Below are 19,493 nucleotides of genomic sequence, written 5' to 3' on the forward strand. Positions count from 1 at the left end.
TAATAAAAGAAAAAAACAGGAACTTTAAAAAAAGAAGTTGAGAAAGCCTACCTGGCTTTCTTGACAAACCTACAGTAATGGCTGGGGCAGATCCACAGACAGGTCTGTGAGACAGAGACAAAACAGATGCACGTGTACACGGTCAGCTGACTTTAGACAAACATGTCAGGGTAATTAATAGGAAAGGAAAAGCTGTTCACCAAATACTGTTCTGTCAACTGAACATCAGTTTGGGAGGAAAGTTTTTACTCTTTCTTCATCCAGGACAAAAATAATAACTTGAAATGAATCAGAGATATAAACACAAAGCCCCAAATGCTAAAACTTCTAGAAAAAAAAAACACCAGAAAATGTCTGGAATCTTGAACTAAGCAGATGATTCTGATAAAGAATACGAGAAAAACGTGAAACAAAAGGAAAAACAATGATGAAACAAACCATCAGAGGGCTAGGCTGGTGCAGTGCTTAGCACGCAAGCATGAGGGCCTGAGTTTGATTCCCCAGAATTCATGTAAGAAACAGAGCTAAAGCTGGGTGCAGTAACCCCCGGCACACATTTGTAGCTGATGGACTGAGGAGGTGGAGACAGACTGGCCAGCCGAGCTTGACTGGTGAGCTCCAGGCTAGTGATAGGCCCTACCTTCAATCCCAGCACTCAGAGGACACAGGAAGGTGCATCTCTGTGAGTCTGAGCACAGCCTGGTCTACATAAAAAGCTCACGGCCAGCCAGGGCTACAGTGTGAGGCCCTGCCAGAAAACAAATCCAAACCAAGGTGGAGCCTCCTGTAGAAGAACACCTGTGGTGTTCTCCCGCTTCCCGCACACAGTGAATACACACACACACACACACACACACACACACACACGTATGCATGGAAGCACCCACATGCACACATATATACAAATAGATTAGATTTTACTGAACTTTAAGTTGTTTGCTCTTTAAATACCATTAAGAAGAATACCATTAAGAAAAAGAATAACAACAATAAGCAGGCTAAAGAGATGACTCAATGGTTAAGAGCATACCCTGCTCTTGCAGATGACCTGGGTTATGTTCCCAGCACCCACATCAGGTGGCTCACAAATACCTGTAACTCAGTCCTAGGGTACCCAAAGCCCTCTTCTGACCTCCAATGGCAACACATGTGTATGTATACCACCATACATGCATATGTGCATATACATGCAGGTAAAACATTTATATATTTGTTTAAATATAAATAATAAATAATTTATATATTTGTTTAAATATAAATATAAATATAAATAATTTGGTTTAAAGATAAATTAAACCAAAATTAAACCAAATTATTTTTAAAAAAAATCCAAGTCACAGACTCAAAGAACATACTTCTCATGTACATGTAAGGAAAAGAACCTGTGTGTGTGTGTGTGTGTGTGTGTGTGTGTGTGTGTGTGTGTATAAATTATATTATATAGTATATGCGCTTATATAATATATGTTTATTTATAATATATTTACATTATTAGTAAGGACTGGAAAGACAGGTTAGTAGTTAAAAGTACTGGCTACGCTTCTAGAAGAGCCAAGATAGAGTCTCAACACCCATATGGTGGTTCACAATTTTATGTACCTCCAGTACCAGGGAACTGATGCCCTCTTCTGTCCTCCATAGGCAACAGGCACACATGCAGTATGTAGACACACATGCAGGCAAAACACTTTACACATGTTCACACACACACACACACAAAACTTCAAATAAGATTGAAAAATTCTAATTAAAAACAGGAAAAGAGTATTGTATATTTTCTCTCATAAGCAAAAGCTAAAATAAAAACAGCCTAACAGATGATCCAAAATTAGTAGAGAGAATACTCAGGCAGGGCGGCTGGGGAGAGGCTGAGGGAGTGGGGGGAGGGTAGATACAATGAGAGCGTGATATATGTATATGTGGAAATGTCACAGTGAAGTCCATTAATACAAAGATTTAATATACACTAATAATTATAATAACAAAACGAATGGAAAAAGAAATCGGAACCACTTTACACATATGCCAGGACTTAACGGATAAGTACCTTATACTTAATGAGAGCCAGATTTCTCACTATCAGAAAAAGATATTGCAAATAAACAAAATGAATGAGAAAACCAGAATAAACTCTGTGGCATTAGAATGGCAAACACTAGTATGAACTCATGTTTATTTTAATATAGATAGTATACATTCATACAGAGATAGCCATGCATGCTGAGGGGGCTTTAAAAGCAACGAGCACCCCCAATACCCAAGCACACACAGTGACCAGATCTTGTTTCTAAAGACCTCAGCCAACCTAAGGAGCTGGGTCCTGGTGAGAGATGGCTGCAGGCAGGGCTAAGACAGGGCAAATGCAAGATGAGCTGGACCACAGCACCACAGGGGAAAGAACACCAGAGGATGGCAAAATTCAATCTGAAAGACTATTTATTATATGTCTACTCATTTTAGAGAGGGTTTACTATGTATCTCAGGCCAGCCTTGAATTCACTAAGTAGCCTGGGCTGGCCTCAGACATAGGACAATTATCCTGACTCAGGTTTCCTGAGTGCTGGATTACAAGTGAGCACATTATACCAGCTATCTCCTAGGAAATACAGATAGGTGCCATAGTTCATGTTGGGCACGTATGGCATATGTGAAGATGCTAAGGTTTCAGCTATAAACCTGCCATCTCTGAAGAGGTACATACTTAGGATTCATTAAGAAGAAGTTTGAGGCAGGTAACTGGTTGGTTTCAGCATCACATATGCCATATTTTTCCCTCTGTACTCACATTGGACCAATTTGCAAAGGGAGGTAACTAATTCTAATATGCTACAAAGTAAACTATCGTTTCCTGTCTTATTGTAGCGAGCCATCATGTTAGATTCATTCTCTTTTGTTTTTAACTTTGTTTTTTATTTATGTGTACATTTGTGTGTCTATATGTGGATGTGTCCTTGTGTGCTCAGATGCCCATGGAGGCCATCAGTCCCCTGGAGCTTGAGTTATAGGCATCTGTGAGTCACTCCACGTAAATGTTGGGACCTGAACCTGGGTCCTCTGAAGAGCAGCAAGTCCTTCAACTGCTGAGCCATCTCTCCAGTCCCATGGATTCATTCCTAAATTCAATAAATACTTAATATATACTTTACATCTTCTATGAGTCAAACATTTATCTAGATCCTGGGACTCAAAAGAGATGGAAGGTTGGGAAGGAGGAAGGGAGGGAGGGAAGGAGGGAGGAAGGGGAGGAGGGAGTAGGGGAAAGAGACCGAAGGAAGCGAGAGAATGGGAGTAGGGGGTTGGGATCCCAATTCTCATAGTTTAGAGAGACACAAATATATTAAATAGATATCACATTAGATGGTAATAAATACTACAGCGGAAAACCAAGCAGGATAGGGACTGAGTGTACTGGGGTGTGGTTCTCAGTGGGCTGGTATGGAACTATATGATTTCTAGGTTCACTTCCAGTTTAAAACTCCCTTGACTTCCTTCTGTGTTAACTAGGCGGCATAAAAACACACAGTGACCCTCTGAGCCTGACCTCCGCAGCTTACACGCTCTATCACCTTACCCTGGGTGTCAGCACTCATAGTTTAGAAAAACAGGATTAAGCAGACATGTGTCCACACTGAGACAAAGCATATGCAGTCACTTCATGGAACAAGTCAATTCCCAGTCTTGCCTGGGAGAGGAAAGGAAGGAAAATAAAACCTAGCAAGTTCTCCCCAGACAAAGGTCCTAAAAATGCATTTTTGTACATTATAGAAAAAAAATAAAATCTGATACTTTTCCCTCCGTCTACAATGTTCTCATGGCCTGGCGTTAGGCCTTTATGGTCCTAAGTTATAACACAAAAGGCAGCCATTTCTCTAGCGTGGAGGGAGGATTTTCCATAGACAAGGCAAGTGCTATGAAGAGACAAGCAGCTCCTGCTGCTGCTTGGGTACCACGGACACCTGCTCTGGCCAGGAACAGCACGAGCAGGTGTGCGCATGAAGGTCATTGGAATAGACTGCTAATCTCAGCATCTCTACAAGATGAACAAATGTGTTTCGTTAGGTCCCGGGAGAGGGCCTGCACACAGGTAGCTGCGCACACATAGCTCCCGCAGTCTCAGGGGCCGGTGACTGGACAACCCTTTGGTGTAAGAGGCGCCTTTAGATGCGCATGTGCAAGCGGCAGTGGGAAGAGGCTGCATATGGGAGGTAACAGTTCCCGGGACTGCAGGGCAAGCTGTGAGTTTTAAGTATTTTTCTAACTCACTGCACATGGAAGGCCGTTCATAGTCATGTGGCTTCATTTGCAGCAGAGTGTGATTTAGTGGTGCACACTTGGCTTCCCGAGACAGAACAGTCATTTGAAAGCTGCCGTTCTTTTCCTCTGAGGAAGAGCATGAGAAAGCACCAGACCCTGTGAAGACCTGAGATCTGCCCGTCCAGACTGAGGTCATGCATTCTTTGGAATGCCTCACCTAACCCACATCTCTCTAAAGGTAAACACTTCACAAATCAGACTCTCATAACTGATCCTATTCATCTTAAAATCCATCTTTCAAAAGTGGATTCATCCTGGCTGAATATAATCAAAGAACAAATTAAACGGTAAGAAACTATCTTCATTAAACCCAGCAGTATGTATGGACACTAATAAAGTGAATTTGTTTTACATTTGTTTATGTGTTTAGAACTTATGTATGTGTGTGTGTGTCCTACAAGTCAGAGGACAGCGTATAGGAATGAGTGAGCTCTTTCCTTCTGCCGCAGGAATCCCAGGGACCACACTCAGGTGTTAGGCTTGCGGGCAGGGCTCTTAGCAGCTCAGCCATCAATACCAACCCAAATGCTTTCTTCAAGTGTGTTAGTTCCACTGACTTTCTTTCCCCCTTGCCTGTCCTGCAGCTGTAGGTCACTCACTGCACCTTTCATGCTTGGAGTTCACAGTTATCCGACGTTAATGAAACAGTCTGCTAGTCACCTCCCAAGTAACTATATCTCAAGTTTCATCTAATAGAAAGTGGCACATTTACCTCACGTTATTAGCAGGTAGGAACTTTGATTTCTAACATGTAAAATACACCAGCAGCCATCTGAATGCAACATTACTAGCATCGTTATTAGTACGGACTAGAGATTTTTTTCCAAGAATAATATGATAGTCGCTTGACAAAAACAAGGAGTTTGAACAGGTACTTATACAAGAACCTACCAGCTCATTGCTTGTCGATGTGAGTCTTAGTTTTTCTTCAATTTCCTTTCCAATTCTCTGAACAGTTACCTGAGTCTGTTTAATTGCACACTGGGCTCTATGAAGCCTAGAAATACAAGTTGTAGAAAAATGTAAGTGAGTTAATTACAAAGTCTAAACAGAGAGCCACAGACATGAATTATAAATCTCCTAGGATAAATAGAATCAATCCTGAACAAACCAATTATTTCTAGAGTCAAACATATAATGAAGTAACAGGAATTACAAGTCCTAAAATAACAGTTCTCTGAAATGCCTCCTCCTGCTACGACATGGGTAGGGTAAAGGACTCTAGGGGTTTAGAAGCCTTTAGAAAGGGATCCAGTTGAGGGGCTGAGAAGATGGCTTGGTCAGAAAGCAGCATGCAGCTCAAACATGAGAGCATGAGTTCAAGCCCTGGAGATGGCAGCACAAGCTTGTAATCTCACTGCTAGGAGGCAGAGACATGGGCTCATGGGGATAACTTTATATAAATTCCTATAATTTATATAAATAGTAAAAGATCTAGGAGTAACAAACTGATCTTAAAATCTGCCAGATCCCAAGGTTTGTCTATAGGTAAATGATCAGCAAAGTATGCTGCTAACTTAAAGATGGAGAATAGATCAATAATCAGCTGCTCTTATACATTCAGATAGTTGGAAGACCGAGGCAAACTCACCTGAGCCCAGACTTTGGAGACTAGTGAGCACATAGTAGTAAGACTCCATCTCAAAACCAAACAAGAGCTGGAGAGATGGCTCAGTGGTGAACACCCACTCAAAGGACCCAGGTTTGAATTCTAGCACCCACAAAGTAGCTCACAGCTATCTGTAATGCTAATTCCCAGGGACCCAATACTGTCTTCTGGTCTCCATGGACACCAGGCATACAAATGGCGCACACATACACAGACACACACAGAGAGACAGACAGAGGTTTAACTAGTTTACCAGAGCCAGGAATGTCTTTTCACCTAGAGATAGCAGTAGGAAAAGGGGGAGAAAACTGGGAGAAAACCCCTAACCACAACAACTGTGTTGGGGAGCCACACCAAGAAAAGGGCAGACTCTTCAGCAAACGGTGTGGGAAAGCTAGCTCACCTCATAAAGGAGAATGTAATAGCTTCCTCTCACTCTGCAAAAAAGTTAATTCAACATAGATGAAAGACTTTAAGTTGTAAAACTCTGAAAATGCTAGAGAAAAAACCAAAAGAAGCAAAAGCCACTTTAAGATATAAACATAGGCAACTTCCAGATCCAGGCACAGGCCAAGACTTGCTGCAAGGACTCCAGCAGCCCAGCGTGCATAGCCACGGCCATGGGTGGGACCACGTGAAGCTAGCAAGCTGGACAGCACAGCAAGTGTCAGCAGGGTGAAGGCAGCCTACAGAGTGGGGGATCCTCACCACGGACATGCTGACAGTGGGGAGGAAGTCAATACCTACAGCATATTAAAAAAATTCAACAGGTTGGGGATTTAGTTCAGTGGTAAAGTGCTTGATCATGGGTTTGGTTCTCAGATCCAAAAAGTAAAATAAAACAACCAAAAATTAAACCCACAGCCAAAACTACACAGGTTATTTGTTCAATCAATGGACAAATATTCTTAATAGAAAATAGTTTTTAAAAATCACCAATAAATATACAAAGAAGGAGAGGTGGACGAGAAGGAAGAGGAGAAAGGAGAGGAAGAGGAGGAAGAAGATCCTTACCAACCTCACCCCCATCTCATCTGTCAGCACCAAGGAAACAAAGGACATCAAAAGCTTACAAGGATGCCCAGCTTCTAGGGATATATATTTGTGCCACCACCATGCAAAGCTACATTGGGTAGAGGTAGGGAACCAAGAAAGGTAGACAGGAAAGGTAGAAGATATCTTGAACAAAGTGCAGGGGTTTTGTGTGTGTGTGTGTGTGTGTGTGTGAGAGAGAGAGAGAGAGAGAGAGAGAGAGAGAGAGAGAGAGAGAGAGAGAGAAACTACCATGATAAAGTCTAACTTTTGTGCACTAAATATTGATTTCAAAAATGAAGCTCAATAAGCATAGAAAAGGGGACCTAACATCTTAGTCTCTCGGGGAATGTACCGTACACGGTGAGATGCTATTTCATACACATTAGAAAACTAAAGTTACAGTGATGGCAAGAGTGGGGAGCAAGTAGAATTTACATGCACTGCTGGTAAGTTAAATGCTCCTCACACTCTGAAATGACTACTTAAATGAACTTTAACCTACATCTAACCTTCTAGCCAGCAAGTCCAGCCATAGGTGCTTACACACAAAAGACTAACATGTAAGCTCTGTTTCAGAATGTACACAGAAGCCAAGTGGAGCTGTGCACATCTGCAATCCCAGAACTCAGGAAGCAATGGGAGGAAGATCAGAAGAAGTTCAAGGCCAGCCAAGGCTACATAAGACACTGCCCCCTCCCCACCAAAAGGTCACAGAAACAATCCAATTGTCCACCAAATATGAAACTAAAAACCAAATTAAGACTTGTAGTCTACTTAGCAATAAAAAGGAGAGTAACTGATAATACACAAGGACATGAACACATCCCCAAAACAAGCCAAGTAAAGGAAAGAGAGAACCAGAAGGAGAACAGGGCTGTGCACTGCTCCTGGTCTAAAACCCAATGCAGGTATGAGCGAGCATTGGTGACACAGAGTAGCAGCTGCTTCTGAGCAAGGAACAGACAATGGGGAACTGAGGGACAAGCTGAGGTGATGGGAACCTTAAATTCTGACTGGAACGAAGACCACACCAAAACGGCACTATGATGTACTGTGTGGAAATATTTCATTTAAAAAAAAAACAATTAGCTATCAGTCTTAAACTGAATATCATCATGAGGGCTGGGGTGGCATGGTATAATGGCTGTTATAGCATCAGTATCTCTGGAAGCACTTCAGCAGGCTTTAGGAAGTACTGATAATTCCTGAAGATGAGCAGTTCCCTGTTGTATAAGACACTGTTAGCAGAGTCCTACAAGCACACCTCTACAGAAACCTGGATGCAAGGGAAGGTCTTCATCATACGACCCCTACTCCGTGCCCAGCCTGGTCTCCCTCCCTGTATGACGCACTGGCACTTCTTTTCTGTGTCTCTTTATAATCCATGCATCTGCCCACACATTTCCCTGTCTCTCGTAGTAAGCAGAACCCTAACCCACTAAGGCAGCTCAGATGTAACCTCTGCTCCTCTGGCCTTCTGAGGCTGCACCAGGCAGCTGAAGGCATTGGCTCCTCCTCTGGAAATCTACACCAGATCACACGCATGACAACAGACACTACGAAGGACCACATTACAGCACACGGTTCTTCTCCTGTCCTTTTCCTTAGCAGGTTTTCCTGAGGGGCAAGAGTACTCATATTCTCGTGCACACTCTAGATGCTCCGCAGAGTGTAGTACAAAGGAGCTCTCGGCCCATTTCCTGACCGTCCAGCATTCATGTCTATGTAAGCACAGTCCTAAGATTGGATATCTTGACTGATTTAGTCTGCAAGATTAACTGAAAGACATTGTTTCCTACACTTATAAGATCAAAATATTTTATCAAGAAAAAGTGCATAAAGATCACTCTCCTCAGGCCAGGGAAATAAGCAATTTTTACTAAAAACATTAGGAATTATCAACCCAGGGACAAGTCAACAAATAGCATTATTTTACGGGGAGGGAGCAGCTCAGAGCTCCGCTGGTACTATGCAAACAACCTTGTCAAATGGTAAAGACTTTAAAAATAAAAATGATTCATGACCATAATTAATGTATGACTTCAACTATTTGGCTCTCTCTGCCCCAGACGCTTTCTGATCTTACCTTAGGGGCTTAAAACACACACACAGAGTCACATTTCCTCCGATCTTCAGTGTTATCCAAATAGACGCTCGGAGCCCCTGCCACATCAGGACAGGGCTCATAATGTCCCCCTTTCAAATCCAAGTGGAGAATAAAAGTTTCAAGTATTTAGGCTTTTCAAAATAACATGGTACATCTTGATCCTCCTGGGGTCAGGAGGGAAAGGCCTGACAGGCGGGGAAACAACTGCTTTGCCTTCACACAGGATGGCTGCCAGAGGAGGAGGGACACTCCTTGAGTTCTATGAAAAGCATCTAGAAAGAGAAACACACCATCTAGTCACCCAGGTGACTGGCCAGTGCCAGTCCCCTCAGCTGAGGTAAACACAGCACGCTGCACACTAAGAGTTCAAGCAGCTACCTCACAGTCAGTCACCCTGGTGACACAGGACAGATGTGCCTTGCCATGTAACGTTATCTGAGAGAGAGATAAGTAGAAAGTGGATTTAACAAAAATTCTTAGAAGCTAGATATTGTTGTGAATATAAAGATATAACAAATGAAAAGTTGTATATTAAATAAATACTTGCAAATATTGAGACATACAATCAGATAGTGACTATAATCTCAGGCAGTGGCGCTTGAGAAGACGTTTTTGTCTGCTTAGTGTTGATCATGCGGCATGTGAACTGCTACGCCTATGTCTCAGAGGAGCAAGGGCAGATCAGAACACAACTCCTGTAGCTTGTGCCGAGGGACAAAGTGGAGAAGAAAATGCCTGGCGGCAGAGACTAAGAGGGACAAATGGGCACAGACAAGGAAAGGCTGCACGTGGTGGGAAGAGTGCAGGCTTCTCTCCTTAGGAAGCCACTCAACTTTACACTGGAAAAGATTTTATTATATTTGTACCTTTGAAAATGCTACACAGGGCCTATCAGGGACTGGTGAGGGCTGGGAGAGGGGAAAAAGAGGTTAGACTGGGCAGTAGAGGCTAGACAGAAGGGCAGGCATGATCGATGCACGGGACATGCATGCAAAGAAATGCCACAGCAGACTCTTGAGTTTGTGCAATGAAGGTGGAAGGGTGTGGTGAACAAGAAGGCTGATGTGCAGTCAGCAAGCATCTGAGCAAAACCAGGCATTGTCCTGGATGAAACAGAGATAGCAAAAGATGGTGAGGGTGAAAGGTCGGTTAGAAGAGAGATAAAGTCTGATGCCTGAAAACAAATTACCCGCTGCTCTGGCAGGAAAGTGGTTTAACCCCGCCCCCGAAAGGATGACTTGAGGGAAAGCATGGTTCTCAGTGGTGGCACTAGAAGATAACCGTAGCTTTAAAAAGTCCCAAGCACTCTCATGGGACCCTTCCCATTCTCAGGCCAGGCCTGTTACTTAAAAGGACCAGCTTGGCCCACCTCTGCTGCCTCTGTTCCTGATTTAAGCTCTGATCCTCCTTCCTTCAGACCCTGTGCCCACTGCAGTCCACCATGGGCATCAGAACCTGGGCTGCCTACATAGACTGCAGAACTGTGAGCTACAAAAGCTCTACTCCATGACAGCTCTGTGACACAGCAGAACCTGTGGAGAACCTGTAGGCATCTGCAGGAATTAAGGGACAATGACAAACAACTTCATGTCAATAGGTTTAATTTAGATCAAATCGTCAAACTGCCCTCAAACCACTAGTTCCCATATCAAAAGATGAACAATTACTGCCTGTTAACTTAGACTTATAGTTACAACCTTCTCTGGCTGGGAGTGTGCTCAGTGGTAGTTCCTGACTAGGACCTATGAGACCCTGTTTCAACGCCTTGCACTAAAAACATCAAAGCAAAACACCTTGTCTGTCTACTCGGGGCTTTGCTGGTAAAATACTAGCTGTACTAATCTTTCAGAGACAAAGTGTTTTATTTTGCCTAACAACACAAGAGTAACACTGAAACCAAAACACCACAGGCTGTCACAAAAATCTTCTGACCAGTAAGTATACTAACAATGATCTATAGCTACATTACATTGAAGGCCAGGAAGAGGGCGAGACATCCACAGTCAGTACTTTATTCAACACAGTACTTGATATATATATATATATCAAATATATATATATATATATATATATATATATTTTTATTTATATATAAAATATATATATATATATATATATATATATATATTTTTTTTTTTTTTTTTTTTGGTTTTTCGAGACAGGGTTTCTCTGTGTAGCCCTGGCTGTCCTGGCACTCACTTTGTAGACCAGGCTGGCCTTGAACTCAGAAATCTGCCTGCCTCTGCCTCCCAAGTGCTGGGATTAAAGGTGTGCGCCACCACGCCCGGCTAGTACTTGATGTTAAAGCAATCAAGGCAACTGAGAAAGGGCATTAAAAAAAAAAAAAAAAGAAGCACTGGAGGTATGGGAAGGGAAGGAAAACAAGAGACAAAAGTATCAAGGGATTGGTCTGGTCAAAGTATGTGTATACATGTATGGACAGACACAATGAAACAACTTTGTCCAGTTAACAGTCATTTTTCCAAAAGGGAAGAACTAAGAGTATGTATCTGCAAACACTATGGTTGTGAATATAGAAAACTCAAAAGAGATCTGTAATTCAAGTCTACTAGAAATAAATTCAGCCAAATCTAAGATTCCAGAATAAATGTGATAGACTAGTTACTGCTTATATGTGTGTATATATACAAATATAGTATATACATATATATTTGTATATAAAATATATTTGATATATAAAATATATCAACAAATAACTAAGAATAAGTCTAATGAAGGATGCCAAAGACTTTAACTCAGAAATCGTAAGATGTTGCTGAGACAGTCAAGCAGAGGATCAGGTGGAGACACAAGGAGTGAGGAGTCAGACTATCAGTGACTCTCTGCCTAACTGATCTACAGCAGCCAAGCAATCGAAACTACTGCAGCCCTTACTAAAGGAGACGGTACGGCAGAAATGCAAGGGCCAGAAGAGCCATGGAAAGGCTGAAGAATTGCAGTGGAGGCCTTACATTACCAGACCATAGCACCTACACAAAACTGCCACAGTCACGTGATCCCGTGTAACTACATCAGTGAAGTACAATTCAGATTTCACAAACAGAACTTCCATATAACTCATCTGCTTTCACAAGAAAAAGAAAACCCTTGTCAATAAATGGCCCTGAAATAACCTAATCTATAGAGAAAAAAAAAATGCCTTTAATGTCTCTCTCATTCCATGCTAAAAATGTCATTATTTAGAAACCTGAATGTAAAAATGAAAACTATAAAGCTGCTAAATTAACATATAGGAAAATATCTTCAAGATGCAAAATGTTTGATGTACATACATAGCCCAGGCTGGTTTGAGACTCATGATTCTACCTGGGATCACATGTGTTCCGATTGCAGATGTGTGTCTGCATGTCTGAGTGTGCTGGCTAGTTTTGTCAACTTGACACAAGCTAGAGTTATCTGAAAGGAAGGAACTTCAATTGAGAAAATGCCTGCCTAAGATACAGCTGTAGGGCATTTTCTTAGTGACTGATGGGAGAGGGCCCTGCCCTTTGTGGGTGGTGCCATCCCTGAGCTGGTGGTCCTGGGTGTTATAAGAAAGCCATGAGGAGCAAGCCAGTAAGCAGCACCCCTCCATGGCTTCTGCATCAGCTCCCGGCACCAAGTTACTGCCCTGACTTCCTCCAATAGTGGACCATGATGAAGAAGTGTAAGCCAAATAAACCCTTTCCATAGTGTTTCATCAAAGCAATAATAACCCGAACTAAGACCCTGAGCAGGATCCTCCCTGTCACTGCTACCCTGACCCCAGACAGCTCACCTCCTACTTTCACATCATATATATCAACATGCTTTTACGTTCCTATATAAAATCTAGAAACCACAATGACAGAAAGCATATAGTTCATCGTTATAGGATTGGCTTAAACAGGCTTAATATGATTCTCTCCCACTGATTTTCCTCTTTATGATCAAAATCAATTACAATTGTACTCATATATTTTCTTAATCCATTCCTCCATTGTTGAACATGCAGGCTGGCTCCACTACTTAGCTACTGTGAACAGAACTGCAGGCCTGTGCAACAGTGATCTCTGGATATCCCAGCTTGGACCTTTGGATAGATGCCCATAAGTGGCATATCTGTGTCATATGGAATATCTACTTATAGTGCCTTCCATAGTGCTGGACTAGCACACTTCTGCCAGCAGTGTGTGGGTTTCTCTTTTGCTGGCATCCTTGCCAACACACTGTTAACTGTTTTCTCGAGGACTGTCTCAATGACTCAGCTAGCATGGAATTTTGGTGGTTCTGATTTGTATTCTAGTGAGTTGAACCTTTTTTCCTTAGGTTTACTGGCCAATTGTATTTCATCTTTTGAGAATTTTCTCAAAAGGTGTTTCATTAGCCCATTTATTACCCGGGTTGTTTTGATTCCATGTTAGTTGTTTACCTTCTTTGTATGTTCTGGCTACTAATCCTGTCAAAGGTTGTACCAGCTACTTTGCTGTAGCTGAGATGAAATGCCATGCCCAAAGGCAACTACAGGAGGGAAGGGTTTATTTTGCCTTACCCTTCCAGAGGGTGAGTCCATAGTAAGTAGAGGAAGCATGGTGGCAGGCAGCACACACACACACACACACACACACACACACACACAGAGCTGAAGACCTGGAAAACCTGGCAAACAACTAGCTCAGCCAGGAGCTGGAACGCCATATCAGAGTGCCTGGCAGAGGATGAGGGGACTCTCTGAATAATAAAGGAATCTTGTGCTGTGATCTGAATGACGATGACACAGACACATTTATCACATCACAGCAGAGGCCAAGACAAAAGTGCTGCCATTGTGTGGGAGCATAAGAAGAGCCACTCGGGAAGTTCTACTTGAGACAGGGGTGCGGATGCCATATCTGTAGTAGAGTAGGGTATTTGTTCGGTATGGAGACGGGTGCTGGGAGATAGACCTTGGCCGGGGATGAAAATGTGGCAATCATTAGCACACAGATGCTAATAATGTTATGAAACATTACAACATTTCATAACATCACTAACACGAGCAGAGTGAATGAGGTCACCCAGTAAGACTGTGAGGATGAGAGAGAGCAGAGCCTAGAACAGATTTCAGAGGAACATCAATACTGGAGGAATTAGAAAAGAAGAAATAAAAAACCTGCCAAAACAAAAAACCCCAAAGTGAGACTATACAGAGACCAGGACAGCTGCAAGAGTTGATGTCACAGCAGTTAGAGACACTCCGGGAAGCGGTGACCACTGTCTCCGAATCTAGGAGCCTGAAGTCTGGGTAGTGTCAACAAATTTAGCAGTAAGGGGCTGATTTAAAAGATCATTTCTAATCTATTCACCGAGAAACAACAGCCATAATCATCCTCTCGCCCAGCTAACAGCCCCCTGGCTGGTCTGCCATGTCAGCTCTTGCTTTTCTCAATCGCATTCCCCAAGGCACCCCCATTTCAGTGCTGAGCTCCTCACTGTGGCCCATCTGTCCTACAGACCCAGTACCCCGGATCACCTGTGCCACCTGTCGGCAATCCTCATAGCAAGCACAGAAGACCTCAGGCTTTCCTGCCAGCAACAGTCTAGACTCCAGGGTTTTCCTCTCATAGGCCAGAAGAGAGTTTAAGGTTCTCATTTAGACTGCGATTACCGAGGCTTTTTGACTCTGCCTGGGATTAAATTTTCTTAAAGACAACTAGAGATATCACAAGCTACAAACTCACAGTTTAAAATGTTAGTGCTGTGGCAGTAGTGGCACATGCAGGAGGCAGGCACTCAAATCTCTGAGTCCAGCCTGGTCTACAGAGCAAGTCCAGTTTAGCCAGAGCTACATAGAGAAACCCTGTTTCCAAAAATCAGATAGACAGATAGATAGATAGATAGATAGATAGACAGACAGACAGGTGATAGACAGACAGATGAATAAATGAATAACTAAGCATTAGTGTTGCCTAGTACAGCCAGACCCAAGCCACTTTCTCCCTTCTCTGTTAAGTACAAACCTTCTATGCTCTCCAGGCCTCTAAGGGCTATGGTCAGCTCTTTGCTGTCCCTTTCACAACTGTGACATCTCTCACACACTATATATACGCCTAGTCATGTTAACATTACCCATCGGTTTTTAAAAAATGTTCTTTCCTGGGGTTACAGCCTATCAATGTTTTCCACTATGCATTTCTATCACGCGTCCACAACAGTCAGCAATCACCATGCTACAGAGCTGACTGCCACACAGCCCACTGCCCAGGCCTCTCAGCTCTCACGCTCCTCCACAGCCAGCCCACAGCCTCCTCCGTCCAAATGAACACTGCTGTCAGAATATCCAAAACACGCATCTCAACAGTAGTCATCCGAGCTCACAGCACCAGAATGAGGTTCGAGAGACATTCAGGCCTCTGCGTCTCAGTCACCAGGGAGAGCCTCTGCACTAGCACCGAGTGTTCACGGGCTCTAAAAAGGCATGGTTAGGTACGCTTTTTGATTAAAGGTAGCCTATCTGTCCATTTAAAAAGAGAGAAGAGGTATGCGTGGTGGCGCATGCTTCTCATTCCAGAACTTAGGAGGCCAAGGCAGGAGAATCACAAACTTAAGGTCAGTTCTGAGTTACAATTTTAAAATAATTGTATCTGGAACATCATACATTTATTTACTTAATAATTATATTGAACAAATAAACATTCATTTAGATTTGCTGTGCTAGGCAGTGAACTGACAACAGGAAATAAGCAAAATAAGCAAAAATTTGTTTTGTTACACTTCTCGCAGATTTGTTCTTTTACACAGTGAAGGAGTCTGGAGGCATAACGAAGTTATAACACAGTTCCCTGTAAATTTTGAATTAATCAAAAAGATTATCAAGATACTAAAACTGAATCTTGCCTGCTCAATTCCATGTGTTAAGGTATTAACTTCCCAAATAAATACATAAGGCTTTTTTTACAAGCTAAGGTTAAATGGGGTTATATGGTTGGGATCCTAATACAATAGAATTGGTGGCCCTAGACCAGTGGTTTTCATCCTGTGTGTCACAACAGGGGGTTGAACAACCCTTTCACGGGAGCTAAGACTACTGGAAAACATATTTACACTACAACCCATAACAGTAGTAAAATCTCAGCTAGGAAGTAGCAATGAAAATAATTTTATGGTTGGGGTCACCACAACACGAGGAACTGTATCTTAAGGTTGCAGCTAGGAAGGTTGAAAACCATTGCCCTAGAAGAACTGTCCCTCTCAGGCCTAGAAAAAAAGGCTATGGGAGGACACTGTGAGAAGGCAGTCATCTGCAGGCCAGGAAAGACAGCCTCCCCACACATTGAGATGTGGGCACTCTGATCTCAGACTTCCTGCTTTCAGATCTATGAGAAAACACATTTCTGTTAAAGCCACCCAGTCTCTGGAATCTTGTGGCAGCCCACACTAATACACTCGCTAGGTCTGACCTCATCAGGTAAGCTCTTAAAGTGACTAGCTCTTCCTGAAAGACGGGGCTTAAAGCATGACAGGACCTGTGGGGTAGGGCCCTGGGCAAGGACCTAGAGCAGCCTCTCTGGAGCTGAAGTAGGCCCAGATGACAACCAGCAAGAACTAGGAAGCTGACTCCTACAACCACAGGAGGTGAGCTGTGCCAGCAGCCACACAAACCTAAATAAGGACACTGAGCTCTAAGACACAACAGGACATGGTACACAGGGCCTGCAGTCACCCGGGACCATGACCCTCATCACACTGTGGTCATTTGTCCACTCCCTTTGTCCAGCACAAGCCTCCAGTCTCCTTAACATGTAACCTCATCCTGTTAGTGTTGGGGTCCTGAGCGTGTCTGCAGCATCACTATACACAGGCGTGTCAGAACACTGCTTCAACGAGTGTTGCGTTGCTTCCCTTCCCTTCCCCTCCCCCTCCCTTTCCCTCTTTCCCTCCTTCCCTCAACAGGGGCAGGTCCATCTCACTGTCGAGATCTTCACTGCAGAGTATACAATAAGTCAATGTTTTGATTTCTACTGATTCTATTTTTCTCAGGTCCTATGAGATATATTGACTAACATGTTTAATTATGCTTTCTTACAATGTGTTGAGCATGGAAAAATGCCTGGGAAACTATCTTGAGATCATTTTTTAAAGTTAGCAAAGCAGAAAGGCCCTACCATTTCTCATTCTGGATATACCACATGCCTGTGGATGTAACTCAACTTGTTCTAACTCCTCAGACCTCCCTGATTATCAACATTGACTTGCCGAGTGACTAAAGGCTCTGGGTGCCTTTTTCAGCCCAGCTGCTGCATTGGAGGAATGCCTTAGTGATGTTAAGCACACACTGCTCTGGTAGAGGACTGGGGTTTGACTCCCAGCACTCATGCTGGGCAGCTCACAACACCTACAACTCAAGTTCTGGGAAATCTGGCGCCCTCTTCTGGCTTCCATGAGCACTTCACTCACACGCACAAATCCACACAGTTCCGCATTTACAAACACACAATTTAGAATAAAATACACAAACAAATAAGTAGAGCAGTTATCCACATGGCAAGCTTCCTTCTTCCCATACAACTCTCGTCCCAATTACATTTCATACTGAAACTTAAGATGCATTGAGTCTCTTCTTCTGGCTTTCCAGTCCTCAGAAATCTTCATGCTGTGTATACACTCCCGTCTACTAGCTCCACATCACCACTGCACTGCACAGCAAGTCTTCTTTGTTCACGTACTTACACTGTAATGCATGTGGACGGAAGAACTGCATCCCTTGTTCACTGTTATATACTCCCCCTCCCACTCCCCACCCTCCTACCCCCCACGCTACCCCTCACCCAGCAACCCCAGCATGCTGCATTTCCCACCATGAGGCGCTCAGCAAACACTTTGCTGGTGAGCAGTGGAAGGAGTGGACATGTTGAACAACACTAGATCAAACCCAGAGCCCTGTGCCACGGTATTAAACATTTCCTTCCAGGCTGATAGTGAGTCATTAAGCAGTTATCAATGTGTCTCCTCTGTCATTTAGCCCATACTTCTTCATCTTGCTGACAAAGCTATAACCACATCTCTCATCAAGCACATACTAGAGTTATGTATCTGTGCAAATCTAATTATCCTTTCAAAGCAGATACATCAGCCTGAGATAACTTGTTCCTGAAAGGGCTTGCCTGAAAGAAGCAATATTCAAGCTACCATTTGAAAGAAGGCCATACAGGGCTCTGTACGCTGTGTGCAAGGGGACTGCCTTGGAGGGGATTAGAAATCACTTCTCAAAGTCATTAAAGGAGTAGAATGTCTTGCATATTCACAACAGAAAGGAAGTGATGTACTAAAACAACGTATGGAAGAGCTATGTCCAAAGGGACAGTCTGGGAGGCCACCAGAGCTCCGCCACTGTGCGCTCCATGTGCCCCAAATCATTTGCATCTCGACAGCACCTACAGCACTCTCGGACACATGGGAATCCCTCCAATACTTGGAAAGTTTATTAAGTATTATTCTCCCAAACCAGGAATCTACCCTAAAGCCTCCGACATTCCTCTGTCTAGACCACTCACATAGTTGAGAACACACAGTCTCATGGTAATGGCAGCAAATAAAACACAATACTTGTGCTACATATAAAATTAATATACTTTCATTGAAAAGTAACTGGTAGCGCTGTGGGTGGGAAAGTTCTACTGAGAAGATAGGGGGTGGGGTGTGGAGGGTGAGAGCATGTGCTAATGAGAATGTCAGGTCTAACTAAGATGTCCTCTCAGAACCAGCAGCAAGGATGATGGGGCAATGGTCACAGAACAATAATCAAGTCTTCGCATTTCCAATTTACAACTCAAATAACTCATTTTAGGCAACAACCGCCACACTTGGCCTAAAAACAGGCTAAATCATTCCCAGATTTGTTCCTAATACCATCCATGTGCATTTTAGCAAGTTTAATTTAAAATGTATTCATTGCACAATAAACACACTTGAGGAAGTACACAGAAAAGAACTTTGGAACTAACGATGAGAAAAGAAACAAACTGCAGATACGGACGTGATCTTTAAACTGAAGGAATATGGACAAATTGATGCCAGTAAGTTATGATTCTCTAGAAAAATATGTTACCAAATTATCTCAACAAGGGCTGGAAACCCGCAAAGACTGACAAAGGACAACCAGAGTGGGGAGGGGACAGAGGCCCTGATGGTTTATAGGTACTAGAATGTCCTTTTGAAAAGCAAGATGAAACTGAATTGTAATAGCCTTGGGAGTGGATCCTTAGGCAGAGTTTAGGACTGGGTTCTACACTTATGACTTCATCCAAGATTCATCCATAGGTCCATCATAAAAGGTTGAGTTTGCCCTTCTTTTCCCCCTCTGGACCTTTCTTTACCTTCTCTAAGTGTAATCTCTCTCTCTCTCTCTCTCTCTCTCTCTCTCTCTCTCTCTCTCTCTCTCTGTGTGTGTGTGTGTGTGTGTGTGTGTGT

At 43.0% G+C, this 19,493-nt stretch overlaps 1 protein-coding gene across 2 annotated transcripts in view; it reads right to left on the bottom strand.

The window, feature by feature from the left end:
• The window catches only part of Uvrag (UV radiation resistance associated), a 266,200-nt gene that overhangs the window by 130,531 nt on the left and 116,176 nt on the right, over window positions 1–19,493 (bottom strand). For both annotated transcript variants that reach the window (XM_021167360.2, XM_029479367.1), the window contains one exon: window positions 5,206–5,311. In XM_021167360.2, coding sequence (XP_021023019.1) covers window positions 5,206–5,311 — 106 coding nt within the window. The remainder of the gene's footprint in view (window positions 1–5,205; window positions 5,312–19,493) is intronic.

Source organism: Mus caroli, chromosome 7 (genome assembly GCF_900094665.2).
Source record: "Mus caroli chromosome 7, CAROLI_EIJ_v1.1, whole genome shotgun sequence".
In the NCBI taxonomy this organism is placed as follows: domain Eukaryota; kingdom Metazoa; phylum Chordata; class Mammalia; order Rodentia; family Muridae; genus Mus; species Mus caroli.